At 36.7% G+C, this 21,705-nt stretch overlaps 2 protein-coding genes and 1 long non-coding RNA gene across 9 annotated transcripts in view; 1 reads left to right on the top strand and 2 right to left on the bottom strand.

Annotated features, from left to right (window-relative positions):
• The first annotated feature begins 2,138 nt into the window (after positions 1-2,138).
• Positions 2,139-5,879, top strand: LOC147872038 (uncharacterized). The gene is made up of 5 exons (XM_087359290.1): positions 2,139-2,859; positions 3,142-3,367; positions 4,425-4,522; positions 4,893-5,068; positions 5,586-5,879. The coding sequence occupies exons 1-5, from the start codon at positions 2,307-2,309 to the stop codon at positions 5,625-5,627; spliced, it is 1,095 nt and encodes a 364-aa protein (XP_087215416.1). The 5' UTR covers positions 2,139-2,306; the 3' UTR covers positions 5,628-5,879.
• Positions 5,880-6,336: 457 nt separating this feature from the next.
• Positions 6,337-10,769, bottom strand: LOC147872037 (uncharacterized). Its single transcript, XR_015538022.1, has 2 exons — positions 10,180-10,769; positions 6,337-8,567 (listed from the first exon to the last, which is right to left on the bottom strand). It is a non-coding gene; the product is annotated as an uncharacterized LOC147872037 (long non-coding RNA).
• Positions 10,770-15,059: 4,290 nt separating this feature from the next.
• Positions 15,060-21,705, bottom strand: part of LOC147872035 (protein argonaute-2-like) — a 38,472-nt gene continuing 31,826 nt past the window's right edge. For 5 of the 7 annotated variants that reach the window (XM_087359523.1, XM_087359524.1, XM_087359522.1 and 2 more), the window contains 4 exons: positions 19,365-19,601; positions 18,424-18,611; positions 16,205-16,311; positions 15,060-15,270 (listed from right to left, as the gene is read on the bottom strand). In XM_087359523.1, the coding sequence (XP_087215649.1) occupies positions 16,209-16,311; positions 18,424-18,611; positions 19,365-19,601 (528 nt within the window). In that variant the 3' untranslated portion in view covers positions 15,060-15,270; positions 16,205-16,208. Of the gene's footprint in view, positions 15,271-16,204; positions 16,312-18,423; positions 18,612-19,364; positions 19,602-21,705 lie in introns of those variants that run through there. The other 2 variants (XM_087359521.1, XM_087359526.1) reach the window with 2 other exon arrangements.

Here is a 21,705-nt window from a genome sequence, read left to right as displayed (position 1 = left end):
AAAGTGTTACGAAAAAGGGAAACGAAAAAGTGTTATGTTACTGTTTACTCAGCATTGTTGTTACCTAGGAAACAATATATAAAATTCCTTTCCGTATAGACGTATTTACGTCAAATTCTCCGGAACCGTGGTTCCACTATCACTTTTCATCTCCCTTTGCCTCATTCTTGCTTATGTTGCTACCACGTTAAGTTCATGATTATAGTTTTAGTAGGTGTATAATTTCCACACTTTGTAAGTAAGGCTGTTCATTTATGACGTAAATACGTCTATAAGGAAGGGTCATTCCGCAAAAAAGTGTAACGAAAAAGGGAAACGAAAATGTGTAAGATGGTTACCTAGGGACATGGACTGACAAAAATGGCCAGCTTGTATGCATTGTTATGTTACCTAAGAAACGTCATCTGTTTACTCGGCATTGTTGTGTTACATTATTGTCGTCAACAATCCGCTTTTGTTATTGCGGAAAGAGCTGAGCTGTGATTCGCTTGTATAAGAAGTGCGTCGTATAGTAGATTATTTTGTGCTGGTAAAAACGTTTCACAATATCACAGGTAACATATTTCGCTTACCACAGACCCATCTTAAGCATAACTAATTTAAGGTAGGCAGTTCTGTCTTACTCAAACTTTAATCAATTGTAAAGAATGTATAAAGGAAATATTTAGAATAAAGCCAATATATAAACTTCGTTACCATATAGACGTATTTACGTCAAATTCTCCGGAACCGTGGTTCCACTGACACATTTTTTTCCAAACAATAAAATGGTTTACGTACAAGGATTTAATGCTCCTGTGGTACTCTGAATTACTGAAAATGCGCCGTTAAATAAACTATGAATAAATAAAAAAGTTACAGTGGAACCATGGTTCCGGAGAATTTGACGTAAATACGTCTATACGGAAAGGAAGTTTATATATTGGCTTTATTCTAAATATTTCCTTTATACATTCTTTACAATTGAGATAAGTTTGATTAAGACAATGCTTAATCAACTTGAATTAGTTACGCTTAAGATGGGTCTGTGGTAGCTGAATGTAATGTAAAGGAATGTATTTTAATGTAATGTAATGTAACGTTTTCTAGGTAACAACAATTCCGAGTAAACACGACGTTCCCTAGGTAACCATTGTTATCGGATCTTACAAATATTCCTGTCACTTTTTCGTTACACTTTTTTGCCGAATGACCCTTCCTTATAGACGTATTTATATCAAAAAACATGGTCTACTATAACCACACAAAATCAGCAGATTTATTTGGAAACACCCGATAGTTTATAGGCCTCATCATTAAACGTGCGTTAATACGATCGTAAAATTACCCCAGAAACCAACATCCTAAAAGAAACTCGAACCGAGGAATGTGTATTCGAGTCTGTGACCTTAGACCCCGTAATTTCCTCTCCGAAACGAAAGAATTTTGCCTTGGCGTCGATCTGTTTTCGCGGTTACGTTCCCGTCAACAGAAACCATCCTTGTCGGAACTCGAACACAGTGTCGAGGCCTTCGTTTCCGTAATCTCCTCTTCGAAACAAAAAACTCTGATCCCTTCTTCTGTCTCGCATAGTTTCGGAGCTACAGGAACCGCCCTTGAAGGAGATCGAACTCAGGACACTTTTCCCAGAGGTCTGACATTCCTGTGTTCTCTCACTGATCAAAATGAATATTCGGGATTCGAAGGGAAAAACATTTTCCCTCGCCCAGGGGCGATGGGTTCAACATTGCCCGGGCCCCTCAAAAATCGAATTTGAAATGAAACAAGTTTAAAAAAAACACGAAGTTATTTTTAAACAAGGGCAAATTAAAATTCAAAATTCACATCAAGCCTCTTATCATTGCTTTTAAATTCATTTCCTTTCACAGAAAATATTTAATATTAATTATTGACTTCTTCCATTAATGATGGAATGTAACCAAATTATGACTTGGAGTAATTCAATTTGTATTTCTTTAACTACAAAAAATGTGTTCATATAAAACACGAACACCTGCAACAATCTCGGCCGGCATGCCATAAGGTTCATTTCTCATTTCTTATGCACGCCTGAATGAACCGTATTGCACACCATTCCTTTACTCACTGTTGCGTCATAGGTCACGTCAGCATTGTTGTACTCGAATAAACAGCAGGCGACAATCGACTTTCGTCAGTCTGGAACGAATTTTGCTGTGAACCGGTTGTAGGAGATACTTTTGTGTTGACGTATTTAGTGAAAACTTTCGGAATAACTCAAGTACTTTTCTTGTGCAAATTCCACTCTGTTCATTCTATCTTGACGGAGGATTTCGACGAAGAAACTAATGAATACCGAAACGTCCGTAGACATGTCGACCTTCAGTACGCAGGCAGATCACCAGGCTGGCTCTGGGACGAAAAGGAAATTACTCGAAGAAATTAACTCAACGCGCGCGAAGAAGTCGAAGAACGAAGATTGTGTGGGCACAGAAAACTGTGGCCTTCCGACCACAATCGAAGTTTTGACTTCAAATGGACAAACTGTTCCTTTGGCCACTGCCGATTTGCAATGGGCGACAACGCAGGAAATTGACTTGAACGAGGCTTGTACTCTCGGAAATAAAAATGGAGGAGTTGAAATTTCTCTTTTGGATGTGGACAGTATTTTAAAGCAGCTTTCTGATAGTTGCACGGATTCCAATGCAGACTTTTCTGAATCCATTTCACAAACGGAGCATCCAGTGGCAGAATTCCAAGACAAAAATGACCCCGGCGACTTCGGTGAAGATGATCTTTCGGGGCGTATGAATTTTTTAACCGACGCGTCGTCTAACGCCGCTGAAGTCGAGGACGGCCACAAAAGCGGAGGAGGAAAAGAGGAAGAAATCGCGTCCTCTGGTATGTGGACTGCGCTTTGTTCTTTGCGTTCTGTATCAGATTTTCCTAAAGAACAGAGTCTCCTTCGCATTTTCTCTGTACAATGATGTTACTGGAACCTCGCCCCTTCAACGCACACTCATTTTCAGAAACGTGGACACAGCGTATTCTATTACTCCAGCTTCGTATGTCTGTAACTCTTGAGGTACATTGCGGACAGCCATGTTTCTTTATACTGTTGGCCATATTCTGATCCTTATAATTTGAAAACTATGTTATAAATGGATTCTATTATTCTTTCAGGTAATAATAATAGCCTCATCGAGCGACCTGATCTGAAATTAGCAATTCGGCCGAAGAGACGCTGTCAACTTAAGGGCGGAGAGAAAAAGTGCAAAGAAATGGCAAAGAGTCATCCTGTTGCGAAAATACGACGACCGCCGAACGCCTTCATACTCTTCTCGAATGAATGGAGGAAGAAGATTGCTATCAAACATCCAGGAGAGAGCAACAGACAGATCAGCGTGAGGTAAGTTGCAATACAAAGTGTACTTAAGGACAATTAATTGTTAACAATTTAATGTGCACGACAAATTGTCTTCAAAGGCATTCGAGTTCAGCGGACATGCAGGACCATTGTACGCAAGTTAACGATTATAAACATGGCGCCGGTGCGAACCTGTAAAATTACGTGTGAGATTTCCCGTGTTCAGAACGCGCACTTAGAAATTTGTTCTACCCAAAGAGAGAAAAAGGCAAACAACATATTTCGTGGTGACGCTGATGATTGTGGTGATGATGAACTATGAGCCCTAGTAATTGAAAAAAAGTTGTCAATGGAACCACGGTTCCGGAGAATTTGACGTAAATACGTCTATACGGAAAGGAAGTTTATATATAAATATTATTCTAAATATTATTATATATGTAATGTAAGGTAACTATGTAGGTAACCATTGTTGTTTATTTGTTGATAAACAGATGACGTTTCCAAGGTAACATAACAATGAAGTTACATTTTTTCGTTTCCCTTTTTCGTAACACTATTTCGTAACACTATTTCGTAACACTTTTTCGTAACACTTTTTCGTAACACTATTTCGTAACACTTTTTCGTAACAATTTTTCGTAACACTTTTCCGTAACAAATTTTTGCCGAATGACACTGACCCTAAAATATTTACGTATTTACGTCAAAAAGGTTGACTCTTGTAAAATTCAGCACATTAAGTTAAAGGCTAGTTTGATTTTCATTGCTGGATTATAAACCTATATCTACCTAATTATAAACTTAACACATGATATGTAGGACAGAAGTCTAGCCCATGGTAGAGAAGTAGAATTTATGAGTCCGCCCGGAACAATTCTTCCACTGTAAAATTGAAAAGGCTCCAAAATTGGTAGAGAATGCATGAGGTGAATTCGAAATTGGATATCTCATTTCCATTTGCTGAAAATGTTCTGATCGTCGAGAACAGGTGAAAAATTTCGTGCGCTCTCGTACGGCACTGTCTTTGCCTTTACCCAGCTGCAACCCTTGGACGTTCGTCCTACAACCTTACAAGTTTTGCTTATTCTATATGCAGACTTGGCGGAATGTGGAACGAAATGGAAGGAGTGCAGAAGATCGAGTATTTTGCCCGCGCCCGCCAGGCGGTCGCGGAGCACAAGAAGAAATATCCCGGTAAGTAAACAATTCTCTTTTAACGTCAATAAGCAGTAGAAAGATTCCAAAAAATGCACCCGAGAATTCTGAGAAACATCAGCGATTTTGATTTATTTGGGATTGACTGCTAGCGATTTTAAGTAAGAGAACTTTTGCAGAGTATTTATTTTCTCCAAAACCTTTTCATCTACTTACGAGTCAATGAACCAGAACCCAGATATTATAATATTAAAATGGGAGGAACTTAAACATTTAATTTTGCAATTAGATATGATCAAAAGTCATTGTATTGTTCCTGTCTTTCTGTAATAAAAGACGCCAAATCACGCGATCAGAAGCAACCGTTTACGGAATGCTGTGACCTGAATGTCAGTCTTTCCGTTTTCAGATCATGTCTACAACCCAAAAGCGGTCCGCAGACAAAAGCGCCTTCGAGAGCAGACCCGTGGTAAGAAATTGAGACGCCTCACGACGACACAGACCACCATCGCCCGTCTGATGACTGCCCAAAAACATCGAAGACGAGGAAGATTCCCACGCACACAAGTTGTCGCTTTGTCAGAGGTAAGTCGTCGTCATACTCTCTGGACGAAGTCACTCGCCTGCCATCTGTCGCTTGCACATGGAAAACAAACAAGTGTGGAAAGTCAGTGGCGAAAGATGACTAGAGTAAACTATCGATTATTGGGGTTGGTTGGGAAGTTTATCTTCCTCTGTTTGTAAGAACGCATTGCAGTTGAACTTATTTAGCGGATTCCACTATTTAAATCCATAAAACTCTACTCTAAGTTTTAAACATTAATTTATCTGCTCTCGTATTTCTTTAAAAATAAATTGGCTGTTGAAAGCAAAGATATCTTACAAATAGCTTATATTTATAAGGTTGAAGTCTGTAATTCACATAAAAGTTCACGTAAATAGAATAAGTCCAGTGTCTTTCACCTTGAGTTTCGTCTCAAATTCCTTCAAAACCTGCATCCGTAGAGATCGCCTAACGCGAGATATTCGCTGCATCAGTTTCCATACTTGTTACCAATAATTCCAGTTCCTGTTCTGATCCACATGTTTATTTCTTTTCCAGATTCCAGAAATGGACGATATTCACTTTACATCTACTTTGTGAAATATCATGACAAAGCCAATTTAGAATAGTTAAGTGCTTAAATAGTTAAATTATTTACAGTTAAATACTTAAATTGTTTTAGAAAATTATTTAAATTATTTTTTTTGTTAAGTAGCTAAATTGCTTATATTAACAAAATATGAGCAATTTAGCTACATAACAAAAAATAAATAATATTTCAATTTTTAAATAGTTTGTAATTAAATATGAATTATATATTTAAGAATATTAAATAAAAAACATGTTCACAAACTTTCCTCTTGTTAATTTGGCAAAGTAATATTTGAACGAACTTGTCGTCCTCAGTGCACTAGTGGTTTATGTGGTCGCCACTGGACCCAAGGTACGTGGGTTCAAACCTGACCGAGGTCGATGGATTTTTGAGGGGTATAAAAGTTGTCAGTGGAACCACGGTTCCGGAGAATTTGACGTAAATACGTCTATACGGAAAGGAAGTTTATTTATTAGTTTTATTCTAAATATTTCCTTTATACATGCTTTACACTCGAGATAAGTTTGATTAAGACATTGCTTTTTTAACTTGAATTAGTTACGCTTAAGATGGGTCTGTGGTAGCTGAATGTAATGTAATATAAGGTAAGGTAAGGTAATGTAAGGTAAAGAAAGGTAAGGTAATGTAAGGTAAAGAAAGGTAAGATAATGTAAGGTAATGTAATGTAAGGTAAAGTAATGTAATGTAATGTAACTATGTAGGTAACCATTGTTGTTTATTTGTTGATAAACAGATGACGTTTCCAAGGTAACATAACAATGAAGTTACACTTTTTCGTTTCCCAGGTAACATAACAATGAAGTTTGACGTTTCCTAGATAACATAACAATGAAGTTACACTTTTTCGTTTCCCAGGTAACATAACAATGAAGTTTGACGTTTCCTAGGTAACATAACAATGAAGTTACACTTTTTCGTTTCCCTTTTTCGTAACACTTTTTGCCGAATGACACTGACCCTAGAATATAGACGTATTTACGTCAAAAATCCATAGCACAACTTCCTTCGGAGGGAAAGTAAAACCAGCGGTCCCATGCCGTAGATTTACGGCACGAAAAAGCATGAACGAGATGTTTCGTAAGGAAAACTCGCCGGCCATTTATCACACAATAAAAGGACAGAGTAGAAATTGTGCGGAGGCAATGGGCTGGTCACTCAGTACTGACAAATGCACACTTCGAAAAGTCCAGGAGAGAGAATATTTTAACTTGGTATCGCAATACACGACTATGTGCGCTGAAACATTTTTTATTTCAACATTCTCAAGATAAATGATCGCTGCTACTTACGCGACATGACTGAAACTTCGGCCAGTGAATAGGAGATGCAAAACAACCCAAAAGGCTCAAAATTGTAATCACTTTTTGCTTATGTACGACATGCTTAATTTGGCCCACAGTTTAACAACGCTCCCCTCTGCATTTGTCTTATTACCAGTCATATTTCGTTCTATGTAGGATTTGAGGTTGTGATGATGCAAGCAATTTTTACAAGTATGAAAACCTAGCTCAGTGTTCTGCTAACTTCTCACTGGAGTCGGCTTGCGTGTGTATAAATATAAACAATTAGTCCTATTTAATGACCGTAATAAAATAATGATTATCTGGCTTGCCACTTTGAATCACAAGATCTAAAATCACGACACTAATAAATATTTCACTTACTTTTTTTACTTAAGATATGATGAAATATCTGTCAACATGGTTGTCACATCGGCAACAGTCAGGACCCAGTGGTTATATTGAGTCAGGAGAAAAATTTAAAAGAAAACAGAACATCAGGCGACCGGTGTAAAGGAATAGCTATTCCGATATACAAGAAGGGATACATGAAACTACAAAGGAATTGCAGTGTGTGTCAGACATTCAAAATTTACAGGATACATTGTAATACAGTCAAAAATGTCTTAGGCTGCTCTCAGACAACCGTCCCTTAGCTGGAACACGCTGCTGCCACCGTTGGACAATTGCTGTAAGCAGTTCTGAAATGGCTCTTTCTGTAACGTCATGCAGTGCATCTTCAGTTGCAGCAATAACCTCTTGTTGGCTGTTGAAATGAAAACCTCTCAAATGATGTTTTTATCTCTTGAGTGAAGACTCATTAGATGGTGAGATATCATGCGATTAAGGTTAACAGCGATTGTTGCACAAGAATTGAGAGGTGTGCAGGTGTGTTCTCATGCAAGAGATTTATGTCACTGGTCACTGGTCAACTCCTGCAGCTGGTAAAACTTTTGTTTCATCTTTCCTAGTTGAGAGTTACATCTGAAATGAATTTGTAGTGCACAGTACCACATAGTCAAACTGTCGCTGAAGCTTTTCTGATCACCGTAAATGAGAAGATTTCCAGATCGACTGTTCATGCTTTGTTTGTTAGTTTTCTAGAATAAAAGTCTCATCCATGACAGTGATGGATCGACGGAGCAAGAGATGTTACCAGGTGTCACTGCAAATTGTCATCCACTCACCTTGTGCAGAGTACAAAGATGACAGCTTCAAATAAGTTATATTTATTTCCTGGCATAAAACGGGTTAAATCTTAGATTAAGGTACAGGTACAGTTTGTGCCCACAGTCTAGCTCTAATCAATAATCAAATGAATAATCAAATCTTAGAACCTTGCATACTGTGTAGAGTATTAGAATATAAAATGTGCATACAAACAAGTGTCGAGGTTGAAACGCGTTTGGCATTAATATCATACATAGTGTGAACAGTTGTTTGTATGCACATTTTATATAGAATAATCAAATATTCATAAACCAACTAAAGTAATGACTGAGCAGGTTAAAGAAGGCAGAGGTGCAACTGGGGCAGCGTGAACAGGTTACCTGATCTTGGTGTATATACAGGGATCGATCATCTGCTTAGGCCTTTGAGTTTATAAAGTAGAAAATCGTTAATGAATTTTTGTCAGTCTGAAACAAACTTTCACAAAATGTCCAGCATCAATGCTCATAAATTGTCTTTAATTATTTCTAGGAGACTATAAAAGGTCTGGTTAGCTGCTACTTTCTAGATGACATACACTTAAAAAAGAGATATGGTTTGTCCTCCTTTTACTATATTATATCAGAACTTTTCTGGAGGTTCCTCAAACCTCCGTTCTTATGTCACATGCATTACTACTGATTTAACAGGTGGAATTGGCAATTAGGCACTGAGGAACTGGATGGGTTATAATTAGTGTTAATCATATTGATAAGTGAGAAATGTTACTAACTCAAAATATCAGGGTCACCATATCAATTTTACCATTCCACACTAATATCTGGTAGGAATTTGGCTAAGAATAGCCATGATTTGAATTTATTTTTCTTCATAAGTTGCATATTTTACTGTGTATAAAAAGGAAATAAAAAAGGACATTTTAGTGGAATTCCAGCGGGTAACTGGAAAAGAAGAGGACTAAGAGAACTCTGGAAAAAAGGAATTCAACAAACCATGACTGGTCATGAAACTGAACTAAATGATTTACAATAATAGCAATTATAGTAGTGATCATGACTACATCATAACATTCAGTCTTAACTGACAACCCTCATATTATTGTATCAACTAACTTCTAAAATTATATATAGCATATTGCAAAATGCCAGCGCTGAAGGTTAAAGAGAATATACAACATCTAAGTTCAGTATGAATAAAAGGGCAATTAAAATAGAGACGTCATCCTAACACTTTAACTTTACCCACTGTCTCATCATGCTTTCAGATTCACCACGAATTGTTTTCAGTGCTCACTTCTGTCATGTGCCTCAGAACACACATACCAACAGTGCAAAATAATTTACAGATAGTGGTGCAATTTTCTGTAATTGTTGCGTTGGTTGTGAAGTGAGGTAAGGAAGTAAAATTTTTATGATCTGAACCATTCACGGACGCTAAGTATAATAATTTTTTCTCGGGCTACCAGCCAAGAAGAATTCATTATAAGTAAAATTTGGTTTAGTTTTGAATAGGTCTTTATGTTGGTTAACTATTTCAAACCCACTGGTAATGATATGCATCACCTGTTTTAATGACCAGTTCTGCATTTTACATGCTGAGTATACTTATTGGTTTCAAAAGTAAATAGTGACCATTTCCTTAAACAATAAAAACAAACAGATCTTTGTAATGCATACGTGCTGTATTTTCTCTGAGGTGGAGTTTAAATATTATTTTGATGAGCTTCGCCTGCAAAAGGTTAACATTTAATACCTGGCTATTTTTATTTTCAGCTTGTGTCAAGTGCAGAGCAGAAATCTTTATCAGTAGTATCTAATGATAAAATGTAGTTATTAGTGTAACTGAAAATATTATAACATAACGGTATTACTAAACATAACCTACGTATTCTGGCGACAATTGCCCTAACCTATCACTGATATTTGTGTATAATTTGCCGTCACTAGAACAGACACGAATCAATTCATCTTAAAGAACGTTAACGGTAATAGCAAAGGAAAGTCACACCAATATCTATATTTAATAAAGTAAGTCTGTGAGGAAAATAGTGGTCAACATCAATCTCCTTATCCTGAAATGGAATACTCACCGGTAAACAAATCGAATTCTTCGTCTATTTGGATCAATTTATATGCACTTCTTGCCCTGAAACTACCCTCTTTCGCAAGTCGGTAAAAAACATCACGTTTGTCCCGTGAAGATTTTCCCATTTTACGTCCTCATACAAATTAATTCACACAAAAATACATCAAATATAAATAACGTAATTTATTGCTCGGAAGTTACTCAAGGATGCAATCGATTTAAAAGCGAGGGTCAATTCGATTGCTACAACCTATCGAGGAAGTCGAAAACTTGAATGTAGCTGTATAGTGCACGCAAACGAACAGGGTGACAGTCGTCTTCAGTTAGTGAATCAATGATCGCGGTCTACTCTGGCACGTAATCCAGCACTCGTAGAATATAGTTCACTTCTGGGGTGCCATTGCACCTGTAGTATAGAATTATTTATATGTTTCGTATTTCGCACTTTATTCTTGTACACGGCTAAGTAGGTGGCTGCAGATCTGCAGGTCCTCTTAACAGTAGATTCACCTTTGCAACGGTATATGATGTCAGCAAGCTTGGTACGAACGGACTTCTGTAGCACATATCTGCCGTCAGTCAGCCGTGATTATGGCTTCGAGTAGCAGACGTTTTTTGTCTCCTCAAGACATTGATAGAACTGTAGACGACCGAAGCATAGTGTGTTGTGAACATTTTGTTCAAAGTTTCACTTAAATTCATCAATTATTAGGGAAGTTGATACAATATTTTTATTTTCCGTCTATACACAAACTTAAAATAATGTTGTTTAAAATTATTTAAAATTATAACATTCTCAGTAGACACTGCATCTTGTTATTTTAAGTTTGTGTATAGACGGAAAATAAAAATATTGTATCAATAAAACACAAACATGACGCAATTACGATATAAATTAGGGAAGTTGTGCCCATATAAGTAAAATGATGCACTTTCAAGCTCAAAATTAAATACCCAAGCAGAAAATCCTCCCACAGCACAGCATAGACTTCGGATTTAAAAATTACCAGTTCGCCTGTAACTTACAGTATAGTCAGCATGCACAACTACTTTGTCGGAGAAGTTGCCTGCGCTGTAGGCTATTTTAAAATAAAACTTGACCAGTAAAAACACTGCATGGTGGAGGTGGGGTGTGAATACATCTTAGCCTGAAACTTCAAAAGAGACCTAGGATGAACTAGACATAGATGGGGGATGATATTAAAATAGACCTTAGGAAGAACGTAGGATGGTGTCAATTGGATTCATTTGGCTCAGAATAGAGACCGGCACTGACTGTTGTCAACACGGCGATGAACTTTCGTGTTCCAAGAAAGGGTATGAATTTTTTGAACAGCTGAGCGCCTATCAACTTCTTGGGATGGCCTCCATTGCATGGAGTTCGTTTGTCAGATAGTTGCTGGGTCTTCGCAGAGAAATGTAGGCCTAGCAGTTCTTTTGTATCTGTAAGGGGTCACGGAAAACTGGCTTGCATCTTTGGTGTTGGGAGTCCGTTGCCCATTAAAAAATGTTACTTACCTGTATTTTCCTGTTTTCATATTTCTTGAATAAACTCTTTTCGTTTTAGGTATTTTTTTGGTTTTTACTCTTTATAATACAAATATTAGGCCTATTAGAATGTTTATTTTCTTTGTTCGAAGTATTTTAACAGATTTTTACTTCTTAGCAAAATATTTATGCCCATATTAAGGCATAATAAATTGTGTTTATTTATAAAATACACATCTTATCTTTTTTCTTACTTGGTGCCTTAATCTTCCACTTATTGTTAAGTATTTTCTTTGATTTCTAATTATTTAACTTTTTATATCACAGTTCCCTGTTTAAAAAAATATGCCATTTCCAAAAGTTAAATATTAAACTTCCTCTGTTATTACTCGTATGCTGATTACTTTCTGTCTCACAAGACACTCTTCCTTCAAGCTTAATAGTTTCTTGTTAAGTTTCTTCTGTTAAAATATTGACGAAAGTTACCTACTTTGAAAGTTATTTTTGAAGGTCTTTTGATTTCTAAATGATAATATGACCATCGGTTAATTGTGGAGACTTTAAATAATTATATTACTCAACTGTAGTTAGCCAGCGTGTTAATTTCTTCTTTCCATTTTATTTAAATTTTATTGTGATAAATATATTAGGAGCTACATTTGAAGGATTTACATCAGAATAGAATCAGCTTCCGAATTTGCATTTGTATTAGAAGCCCACGCTTTTCTAACAGCTGACAGCCCTTCGCGTAACAGAATTTTGGAATTATACTCTAAATGAGAAAATTAAGTACAGAAGTGAAAGTGATTATACTATATGAGTCTGAAAAGTTTTAAACGAAATTGTGTCCAATCTGGAGTCACAATGGCGTTCTGTTCTGCGAATAGTAATAATAAGAAGAAGGCGCGATGTGGGCTCTTTTGAGGGTTACACTGCGTCTTTTTACAGATGTTGATTCTGAACTCGATTCTGAAGAAGAAACTTTGTATTGCATATAAGTATATTTACGTTATCTTTTTTTCTTTTATCATTATTTTTCTCTATTTTCTTTGTTTCTTTAGAAACTTGCAAATTTATATTCAATCGAAAGTCTTTCTTAATCCGGAGACTTAGTTTTCAGCTTATCTTTTATGATCTCGAAACAACCTAAAATGATCTGTAAGGACTTGTAACGAATCCGATATGTAGCAAAGCTGTGAGCTGTTTGACAGAGTGGTTAATCTTATACACAGCCTCCTCCTATTTTCGGAGCCCACATTAATACCAGCTGCAATCAAAACGAGTTCCTTGATGTTTACAGGGCTGTGGCCATTGAGCAATCTCATGTAATCGTGAAAGTGTTCTGACTGCCTCACAAAGCCAAGCCTGATGTCTCGTACATCGCGTTCCTCAGACAATGGAAAATTCCAGGTGTGATTGCTGTGTAGAGCATCAGTCACAGTTACAAACCCATGAGTCCTTACAGTGCTGCCATCATCATGAGAAATCTTTTCTGCTCGCAACTCTCGGTCGTGGACACCGGACGGACGAGTCAGAAGCTAACGTCTGAACTCAAGTGAGTCTGCGGTTGGAAAGGACAGTGTTCTACACGGACCAACACGCACAACCCTCCTGACCATGAAACTGGCGTCTGAGAATTTGCTAACAACACGCAACTTCACTGCAGTCATTAAAATAACATTCAACAAATTACAATCAGATCCAATTTAATTACAAAATTTCAATTAATAATACAATAACGCTGGCCTTGTAATCCTGGGGTCTCGGGTTCGATTCCCGGCGGTGCCCGAATTTATAAATTGTGTTGGGCAAGGCCGTGGTCTAGGCAACACGGAGTTTTCCTCCGGGGGCTTCTTCCCCGGTTTCTCCGTGGCATCCCAACAATTACTCCATTCACACACAGAAGAAGGCAATGGCAAACCACTTCTGGATCATCTGCCAAGAACGTATATGAACAGGTCCCAGTCCGAGAAAAGGATGGAAGGATCCTGTTCATATGGACCTGTCGTCAGACAGAAAACTAAATAATAATTATAAGATGAGGTGGTCTAGCGGTTAGAACGCTGGCCTTGTAATCCTGGGGTCCCGGGTTCAATTCCCTTAGGTGCTCAGATTTATAACTTGTGTTGGGCAAGGCCGTGGTCTAGGCAACACGGAGTTTTCCTCCGGGGGCTTCCCCGGTTTCTCCGTGGCATCCCAACAATTACTCCATTCACACACAGAAGAAGGCAATGGCAAACCACTTCTGGATCATCTGCCAAGAACGTATATAAACACGTCCCAGTCCGAGAAAAGGATGGAAGGATCCTGTTCATATGGACGTGTCGTCAGACAGAACACTAAATAAATAATAAGATGAGGTGGTCTAGCGGTTAGAACGCTGGCCTTGTAATCCTGGGGTCTCGGGTTCGATTTCCGGCGGTGCCCGAATTTATAACTTGTGTTGGGCAAGGCCGTGGTCTAGGCAACACGGAGTTTTCCTCCGGGGGCTTCTTCCCCGGTTTCTCCGTGGCATCCCAACAATTACTCCATTCACACACAGAAGAAGGCAATGGCAAACCACTTCTGGATCATCTGCCAAGAACATATATGAACAGGTCCCAGTCCGAGAAAAGGATGGAAGGATCCTGTTCATAATAAGTCGGCAACCTCCTGTAAAGGAGACGGCGTTATAAAGAAGAATCGCTTCCATCTTTAGAGTGTGTGCCTGACGTTTACAATTATGAGAATAATGCATCAGTCCTACTCTTGAACATAGACACATGGTTTAAAGTATTCTGCATTTCCTGCTTTCTGTTATTAATTCTCGACACAGGGTTACAAACTGTGGTTGTAAATAATCTCGAAAATTGGAAGTATTGTGATAGGCATAGACTGGGGTATATTGAAATTAAACAAAGACGAAAGACTGTAATAATTTGGCTGACATTAGGGAATATTGACAAGTTCCTATGAACCCTCCTAAAATGTAACTTCTTAACAGACTGCTCTCTGAAATGTTTCTTATGGATGTGAGTAAAGCTGTCCCACTCTACGCCATGCAATTTACTGATTTACATCTTACGAAGTATATGAAAAACTATATATGTATTGTGTGAATTCACAGATCCAGCACTAAAATTTAAATGAGTACATACTAGAAATTATGACATTAATTGACAAATTTGTATATTCTCTCTTCCAGTAAAGTACTTAAGTAAATTCCTCCCAAAACATTTTGCCAACAGACAAAGCTGCCAACATTCTTATAAAATCTATGGGAGATAGGAGTTGAAGGAGACTGGATTTTGTTGGCCCAGGACAGGGTCTGGTGGAGGGATTTGGTTAATTCGGTGATGAACTATCGGGTTTTATAACCCATCTAGTTAGTTATGTATAAAATATTAAAGAAACTGATAACAATATATTATGTTTATTTTATTTGCATAACAAGTTCATTCTACATCATTTTTTACACAAACACACATAACTATGACTTTATTTTATTCTATGCACCTTTCACATTCGGAATTAATGGAATTCTATCAATCTGGCATATAATAAAATACACGATAAACACTTTCTTCGAAATACACAGTTGATGTTCAAACGTGATACAGATCTGAAACTAAAATCAAAACATCGCAGTTAAAAAAGCTTGAAAAGAATTTGAATACACATACAATTTCAAACTGATTTTCACAACAAGGGCATGTAGGACAGTAATGCACTTGACAGTTTCTAAACATTGGTGTTATGTACGTAGTTAGCATTCCAGCTTCATCTTTGGTTCAATTCTTAGACCAGAGTCTGGTTATCCTGAGGTCCTCTCAGTCTCTCCAGGCAAATGTTAAGATAATGTCTTAAAATAGCAGTGACTATTTCCTCCAAATCTTCATAGATTGGTTTGTCACAGTCATCCTCCCCTTCAATGCCATACAACATATAAAGCGACTTCAAACCTATGCAGTTACCTCTAACTTTAATTACAAAGACTGATGACTGTAGCAGTCCTGTGTCTGAAGTATTCACGAAGTACTTCTGACTAGTCTTGCACATCCGACATTCTCGGCAATGGTTTTCCTTAGTCCAATGCAGACAAATGGTACCCGGAAATAAGCTATGAATGGCTTCCATCCATTCCTTTCAAGTTCACCTTACACAGTCCTCTCAGTTCATTAAATGATAACCACAAAAGCGTATAAACTGTAGCTAAATCATTGTAACTGAAACAACTGAACTATCTTTAACATAATGAGACCTTCATATTAAATCTCATGCAAATTTCCATTATGTGCCAATTATAGAAATAATGTCTTCACATGCACCGAGTTTCCACAATTTGTTCAATTACTGCCAATAATAAACACCCGAGAACAGTAGTAGGAATTAAACTAGGTCTTGGACACTTCACGATATCTCCACCAGTCTCGAGGAAGGAAAAACTTGGGAACTTATGTGAAGAAAATCAATGACCAGAATAAAATCTTAGTTTTCAAATGTCTTTCTTACAGGAATAACTTACATACTTTAAATCTAGATCTAGAATTTATATTACTTACCTTTCTATACAAAATACATAGGAAAGTCCTTTATAATCGCTTTCAAAACAGAACTTTCAAAGTACTTCCGCTGTTCGTTTGCAAGATTTGTCAATGTTATCTTTCTCCTGAAAAGAGAAAACAAGATGGTTACTTTCATATTTTGTAGAATAAAGATAGCCTGTACTAAGTGATCTGCCACCAATATTCCAGTCCGAGGACATAACACAATGGGGAATTCAAAGGTTTAATGGTAACAGGAAAGCAGATCGGTGTTTAGGTTAATTTTTTAGGGCACATTTTCTAAATATTCTTCTGAAGGGATCTTCACTGAGTCACATAACCAGGGCCGTGGAGTCAGAGCCAATTAATCAAATGGCATAGGTCTGATATCTTGACTACTTAACTGCTGTAAACAGTGTGACTATCGTGAACTCAAGGTCCTTCAGACTGAGAGAAGCATTATGAAAATAAAGTAAATAATTCTGTTTTTGGTCACTTACATCAAAAGCCAAGTGTTCTATAGAAAACAGACTATAGGTAATATAAGACCCACAGTCTTAAAGTTCATAATATCATTGATGATACTAAATAACACAATGAGAGCTCAACCATTGCACTTGTTGGCTCATGACTAATTTTAAGCAATATTTTATAAAACCATAACTCCTGAATACATCCTTATACCCGAATGATTTAAAGACTGTGCAGGAATTCCAATGGAATATTTAGTACTAATTACAAAATCACCTTCATGTTACCATCATTACTAGAATATAACTAATTTTTTCTCAGCACATTCAATACATAGGTTTCTAACAGATATACTCTTCCTAATAAAATATTCTTACTGTTTCTATCACTGTAACTAGCAGATTCACTAGTACTGTCATCATCATCGTTAGCATAGTTATTTCCACTCAGATCAGTCACTGTGTTTCTTAGTATATACAAGAGTCAATAAACACAAAATTCTTGGGTTTGCAAATCACCTAAATTGAACAAATCATATTGATAAACTGATACCTAAGTTAAGTGGCGCATGTTACGCAGTTAGATCTCTGTTGCATGTGAGAAACACCGACACACTCAGATCAGTATATTTTGCCATTTTCACTCTTTGATGAAGTATGGAATAATTTTTGGGGGTAATTCATCAAACAGTAAAACAATATTCACTTTACAAAAGAAAATTATTAGATTATTGGCTGGTGTAAAACCTAGAAATTCATGTAGAAGTCTATTTAAGACATTAGAGATCTTAGCTCTCGTTAATGAACTTTATTGTAAATAACCAAGAACTCTTTCAAACTAATTCTGCTGTACACAGTGTCAACACAAGGAATAAAAATCAGCTTCATAGACCAGTTGCCAACCTCTCATGCTTTCAGAAGAGTGCATATTATGCAGGGATCAAAATTTTCAAATCTCACAAGTCTTGTAAATAAGAAGGAGGAATTTAAGGTAGCATTAAAAAGATACTTAATTACACACTCCTTTTACTCTGTCAATGAATTTATGTTGTTTACAATAAGTGATAAATTTTTCTTGTGTGTAATGGGTAGATCTATTTGTAGCTTATCATTTCTCTAGGTGAATACTTTGTTTTGTATTATGTGAAATTTATATAGAAGTACAAATTGTACTTTATAATATGTATTGTATTATTATTATTTTTATTATTATGACTTTTTTCACATCCTATTGTCATCTGACTGTCTTATGGATCCATGGAATGTAAATAAATTATTCGTAGTAAGATTTAAATGTTCTCACAGCAGCAAATATGAAGATGGCTGTCATCTGGATTGCTACACCACGTAGTCTTTTAGAAGTTCACTAATGTTTCAGAGGTGTTTGGTGCCTCCATCATAAGGATGATGAATGATGGAGTGTTTCTTATTAACTTCCCTCATATGCAATATCATTTAATGGTCCATTTTGACTTGGTTAAACTTTAATTTTGGCATTTCCACAATTACACACCACCTACATGAAAATATCAGACCACTGAGCCTATAGGAGCTCTGTTAATAAAATTATTGGAAATCATTTCTGATAAATATTAGGACCTTGATCCTATTTATGTCAATAATTTGTTAATAAAGCATCACGTGCCATTTTCATTCACTTTCCCACTTAACCTTGATAATCAAAGTGGATAATAACTATACCAAGGATGTATAGATTTTTCAAGCTACTCATTTCTTTTAATTTCATAACAGCAATTCTATACTCACCCATCGAGGTACACACGAGCACGAGATGCAGCCAAATGTGCATTGTATGTGGGAGCTGGATAGGACACACTGCGTGTGCATCGTGAGAACATGTGACATAAGTAATATGTAAGCTGTTCAAGATCATCAGTTGTCATATCATTATCATCATTCCACAACAAATGATATTTGGTTGGTCGACTCACACCCTGCAAAAACACATTAACAGTTAAAGTAAGATAGACTGTAATTGACAATCTATTCCAATACCAGTGAGAATATTATAAAAACATTAGTTTTAATAATTTATTTCAATTATCATTAGTCAGTCTTTGTGGATGACCATATGTCTGCAATTTTCCTTTTAGCTTGGCATTAACCTTTTAAATACTTGTTGCCAGAATACTGGCCGCCGTATGTGAAAGCTTAGGCATCCCTTACTAAAACTTGGTCTAATTCAATTGTACACTGGATATTTAAAAGAATACAGTAAAGTTAATGAGTTTGACACCCAAAATCCCAATCTAGCAATTTCTTCCTGCTAATATATGTAACATAGGGAGAGGAGTATGCAACAAATAAAACACAATTTTATGTGATATACAAAAAGACTAGTTACTTTATATCTTCATATACAGGCAAATAAAATCATTCTTAATAACTGAGTTTTTATTTGGAGGTTCTGGCTTAAAATATAATAATACAATTTATTTTATAGTATTCTGCACTTTGACACCTTTAAATGGTAATTTAAACCAGTGGTAAGATTATGAACAAAGTATTTAAATTCTATGCAATAAAGGTTAATAACTTCTTAAAGAGTACAAGTCCCTAATGATCACTAAAGAATAGCCAAAACCACTTGGCTGCTGTTTAAAATATGTTCAATTTGATGTTACTGAAGTAATTAATAATTATACTGAAGTATACTGGTAATGGAAACTAATACTAAAATATATTACCTGTATGCTGGCATGGCTCACTAAGAAAAAGTCAAACTCAACAGGGTGTGTGATCTCAGAGTCAACCAGAGTACCTGGGGGTACATTACGGTTCTTCCCATCTTCATCCTCCCTACGTGTGGGAAAAAATCTAGTATGATGTCGTTTCTGAACAACAAGAAATGTCACCATTGGTTTGTATCCTTGCTGCACTGAAGAACAGGCACGTCTAACAGCAGTCAGCTCACTATTCAAAACCTGTAAAATAATAATGTGAAACAGATAAGCTTTTTCAGTAAAAATTTCTTCTTGGCCAAACAACATAGACAGCAGTATTATAGAGAAAAAATCTGTTTAACCAAACTCCATATTAAGAATTAGACAGGATAGCTCAGTAAAATGGCTGGATTCATGCTCAATGACTGGGATTCAATTCACGGTGTCAATCAAAAACAGACCACACCAATCATACAACAATACTTATTTCATTTAATTCTACATTGTATGTATGGTTACAATATAAAGAAAAAAGATTTAAACCTTCAAGTAAAGTAGCAACTGCAAAATTCCCTCCCATGTTCTCTCAAACTCACATCAACCCCTCAATAGGAACAACTATACAACAGACAATATACCATATTTACCCAATTATAAGACAAAGTTTTCTTACTTTATTCTCATTAAAAATAGGGGTATATTATAACCATAAAAAAAATGTGTAAAAGATTGATTCAGTGATATCTGGGAAAACAAGACATAATACAAAAACTCAAAAACAGAATAATTTATCAATAAGGCTATTTCAGAAACAGAAATCATTACATTCTGGTTCCTCTTACTGCCATACAAACTAGCTAACAAGTTAATGAACTTCTGTATTTTTTATGCCATAACTATCAGAAGACTGATAACATTATCACTCGTGTTGTCACTTATCAGAGATCACAGAAACTATTTGCGCTGTAAATTATCAGCAATCTCGCTACTCAGCATAACATCAGGTAAACACAGTACAGTAAAACCCCTCTAGTTGGACACCCTATATCCTGGACACCCCTCTATATTGGACACTTTTAATTGGAACCGGCGAATATCCTATAATTTTACATGTCCACAACACTCTATATCTTGGACACCCCTCTATCCTGGAACTTGAACACCCCTTTTGTTGCAAGTTGGACAGGTTCATGCACTTAGCTTCAATGCTTTTATGGGAAACATTTACAGTTAGTATTTTGTTATTTTGAATTTCTGACTGATGAATGCCTTCTACCTGAGGATTAGCTTATAATTGAGGGTGTGAGACTTTGAACCCATCATTGGAATGCAGTGAAAGTGTATATTTATTTTTTTGTTGAACCCTTCACTGGACTACAGTAGTATTGCTGGTACAGTTCTAACTTTGTCAGTACTGTGCTTGCAGCTGAGTTAGCTTGCAACAGTGTTAACAGAAATTGGATTTTTCTTTTTGCGATGGGAAAACGAAAATTGGTGGAATTAACTCTGGAAAAGAAGAAAGAAGTTTTGGATCTTCTGAAGATAGGAGAAAGTTGCAGGAAGCTGGCAGAGAAATACGGCATCTCAAAATCTACTGTTTCCAACATCAACAGCAACAGAGCCGCAATTACCGATGCGTGGGAAAAGAATTGTAATGCAGACAGAAAAAGACTACGAAAAACACCTCATGATGAACTAAATGACAAAGTGTTAGAGTTTTTCCGGTGTTGTCGTGCAAAGAACATTCCCATTAGTGGCACACTTTTACAGGAGAAGGCTAGAGAAATTGCAACTAGACTCCACACCGAAGATTTCTCGGCGAGCAATGGCTGGTTGGATCGTTTCCGTAAACGAAATAACATAAGTCTGCACGTCCTTTCTGGCGAATCAGCTTCTGCTGATCTTCAAGCTGCTGAAGATTGGAAACGCAAACTTTCAAGCCTTTTGTTGGGATACGCAGAAGAGGACATTTTCAACGCGGATGAAACTGGATTATTCTACCGTCAACTTCCAACGCGATCCTTAATAGAAATGAGAGAGACATGTAAAGGAGGGAAGAAATCTAAGGAACGGATTACTGTTTTGCTATGTTGCAATTCGCGAGGAGCGAAATTAAAGCCATTAGTTATTGGAAATGCTGCACGTCCTAGAGCTTTCAAAACGAACAATGTGAAATTGGACGACCTTCCCGTAATTTGGTGTCACAACAAGAAGGCTTGGATGACATCTAAAATTTTTTCTGAGTGGTTGAACGAGGTCAACCTTAAAATGAAGCGGGCTAATCAGAAGATATTATTGTTTGTCGACAACGCTACAAGCCACGTCAGTTCAAATCTCTCAAACGTCAGTATACAATTTCTGCCGC

Source organism: Zootermopsis nevadensis, unplaced genomic scaffold, assembly GCF_977971745.1.
Source record: "Zootermopsis nevadensis isolate Lab colony 2312 unplaced genomic scaffold, Znev_1.0 Znev_ptg000031l, whole genome shotgun sequence".
Taxonomy (NCBI): Eukaryota; Metazoa; Arthropoda; class Insecta; order Blattodea; family Termopsidae; genus Zootermopsis; species Zootermopsis nevadensis.
Note: the sequence above shows the minus strand (reverse complement) of the source record. Positions and strands in the feature narration are given on the sequence as shown.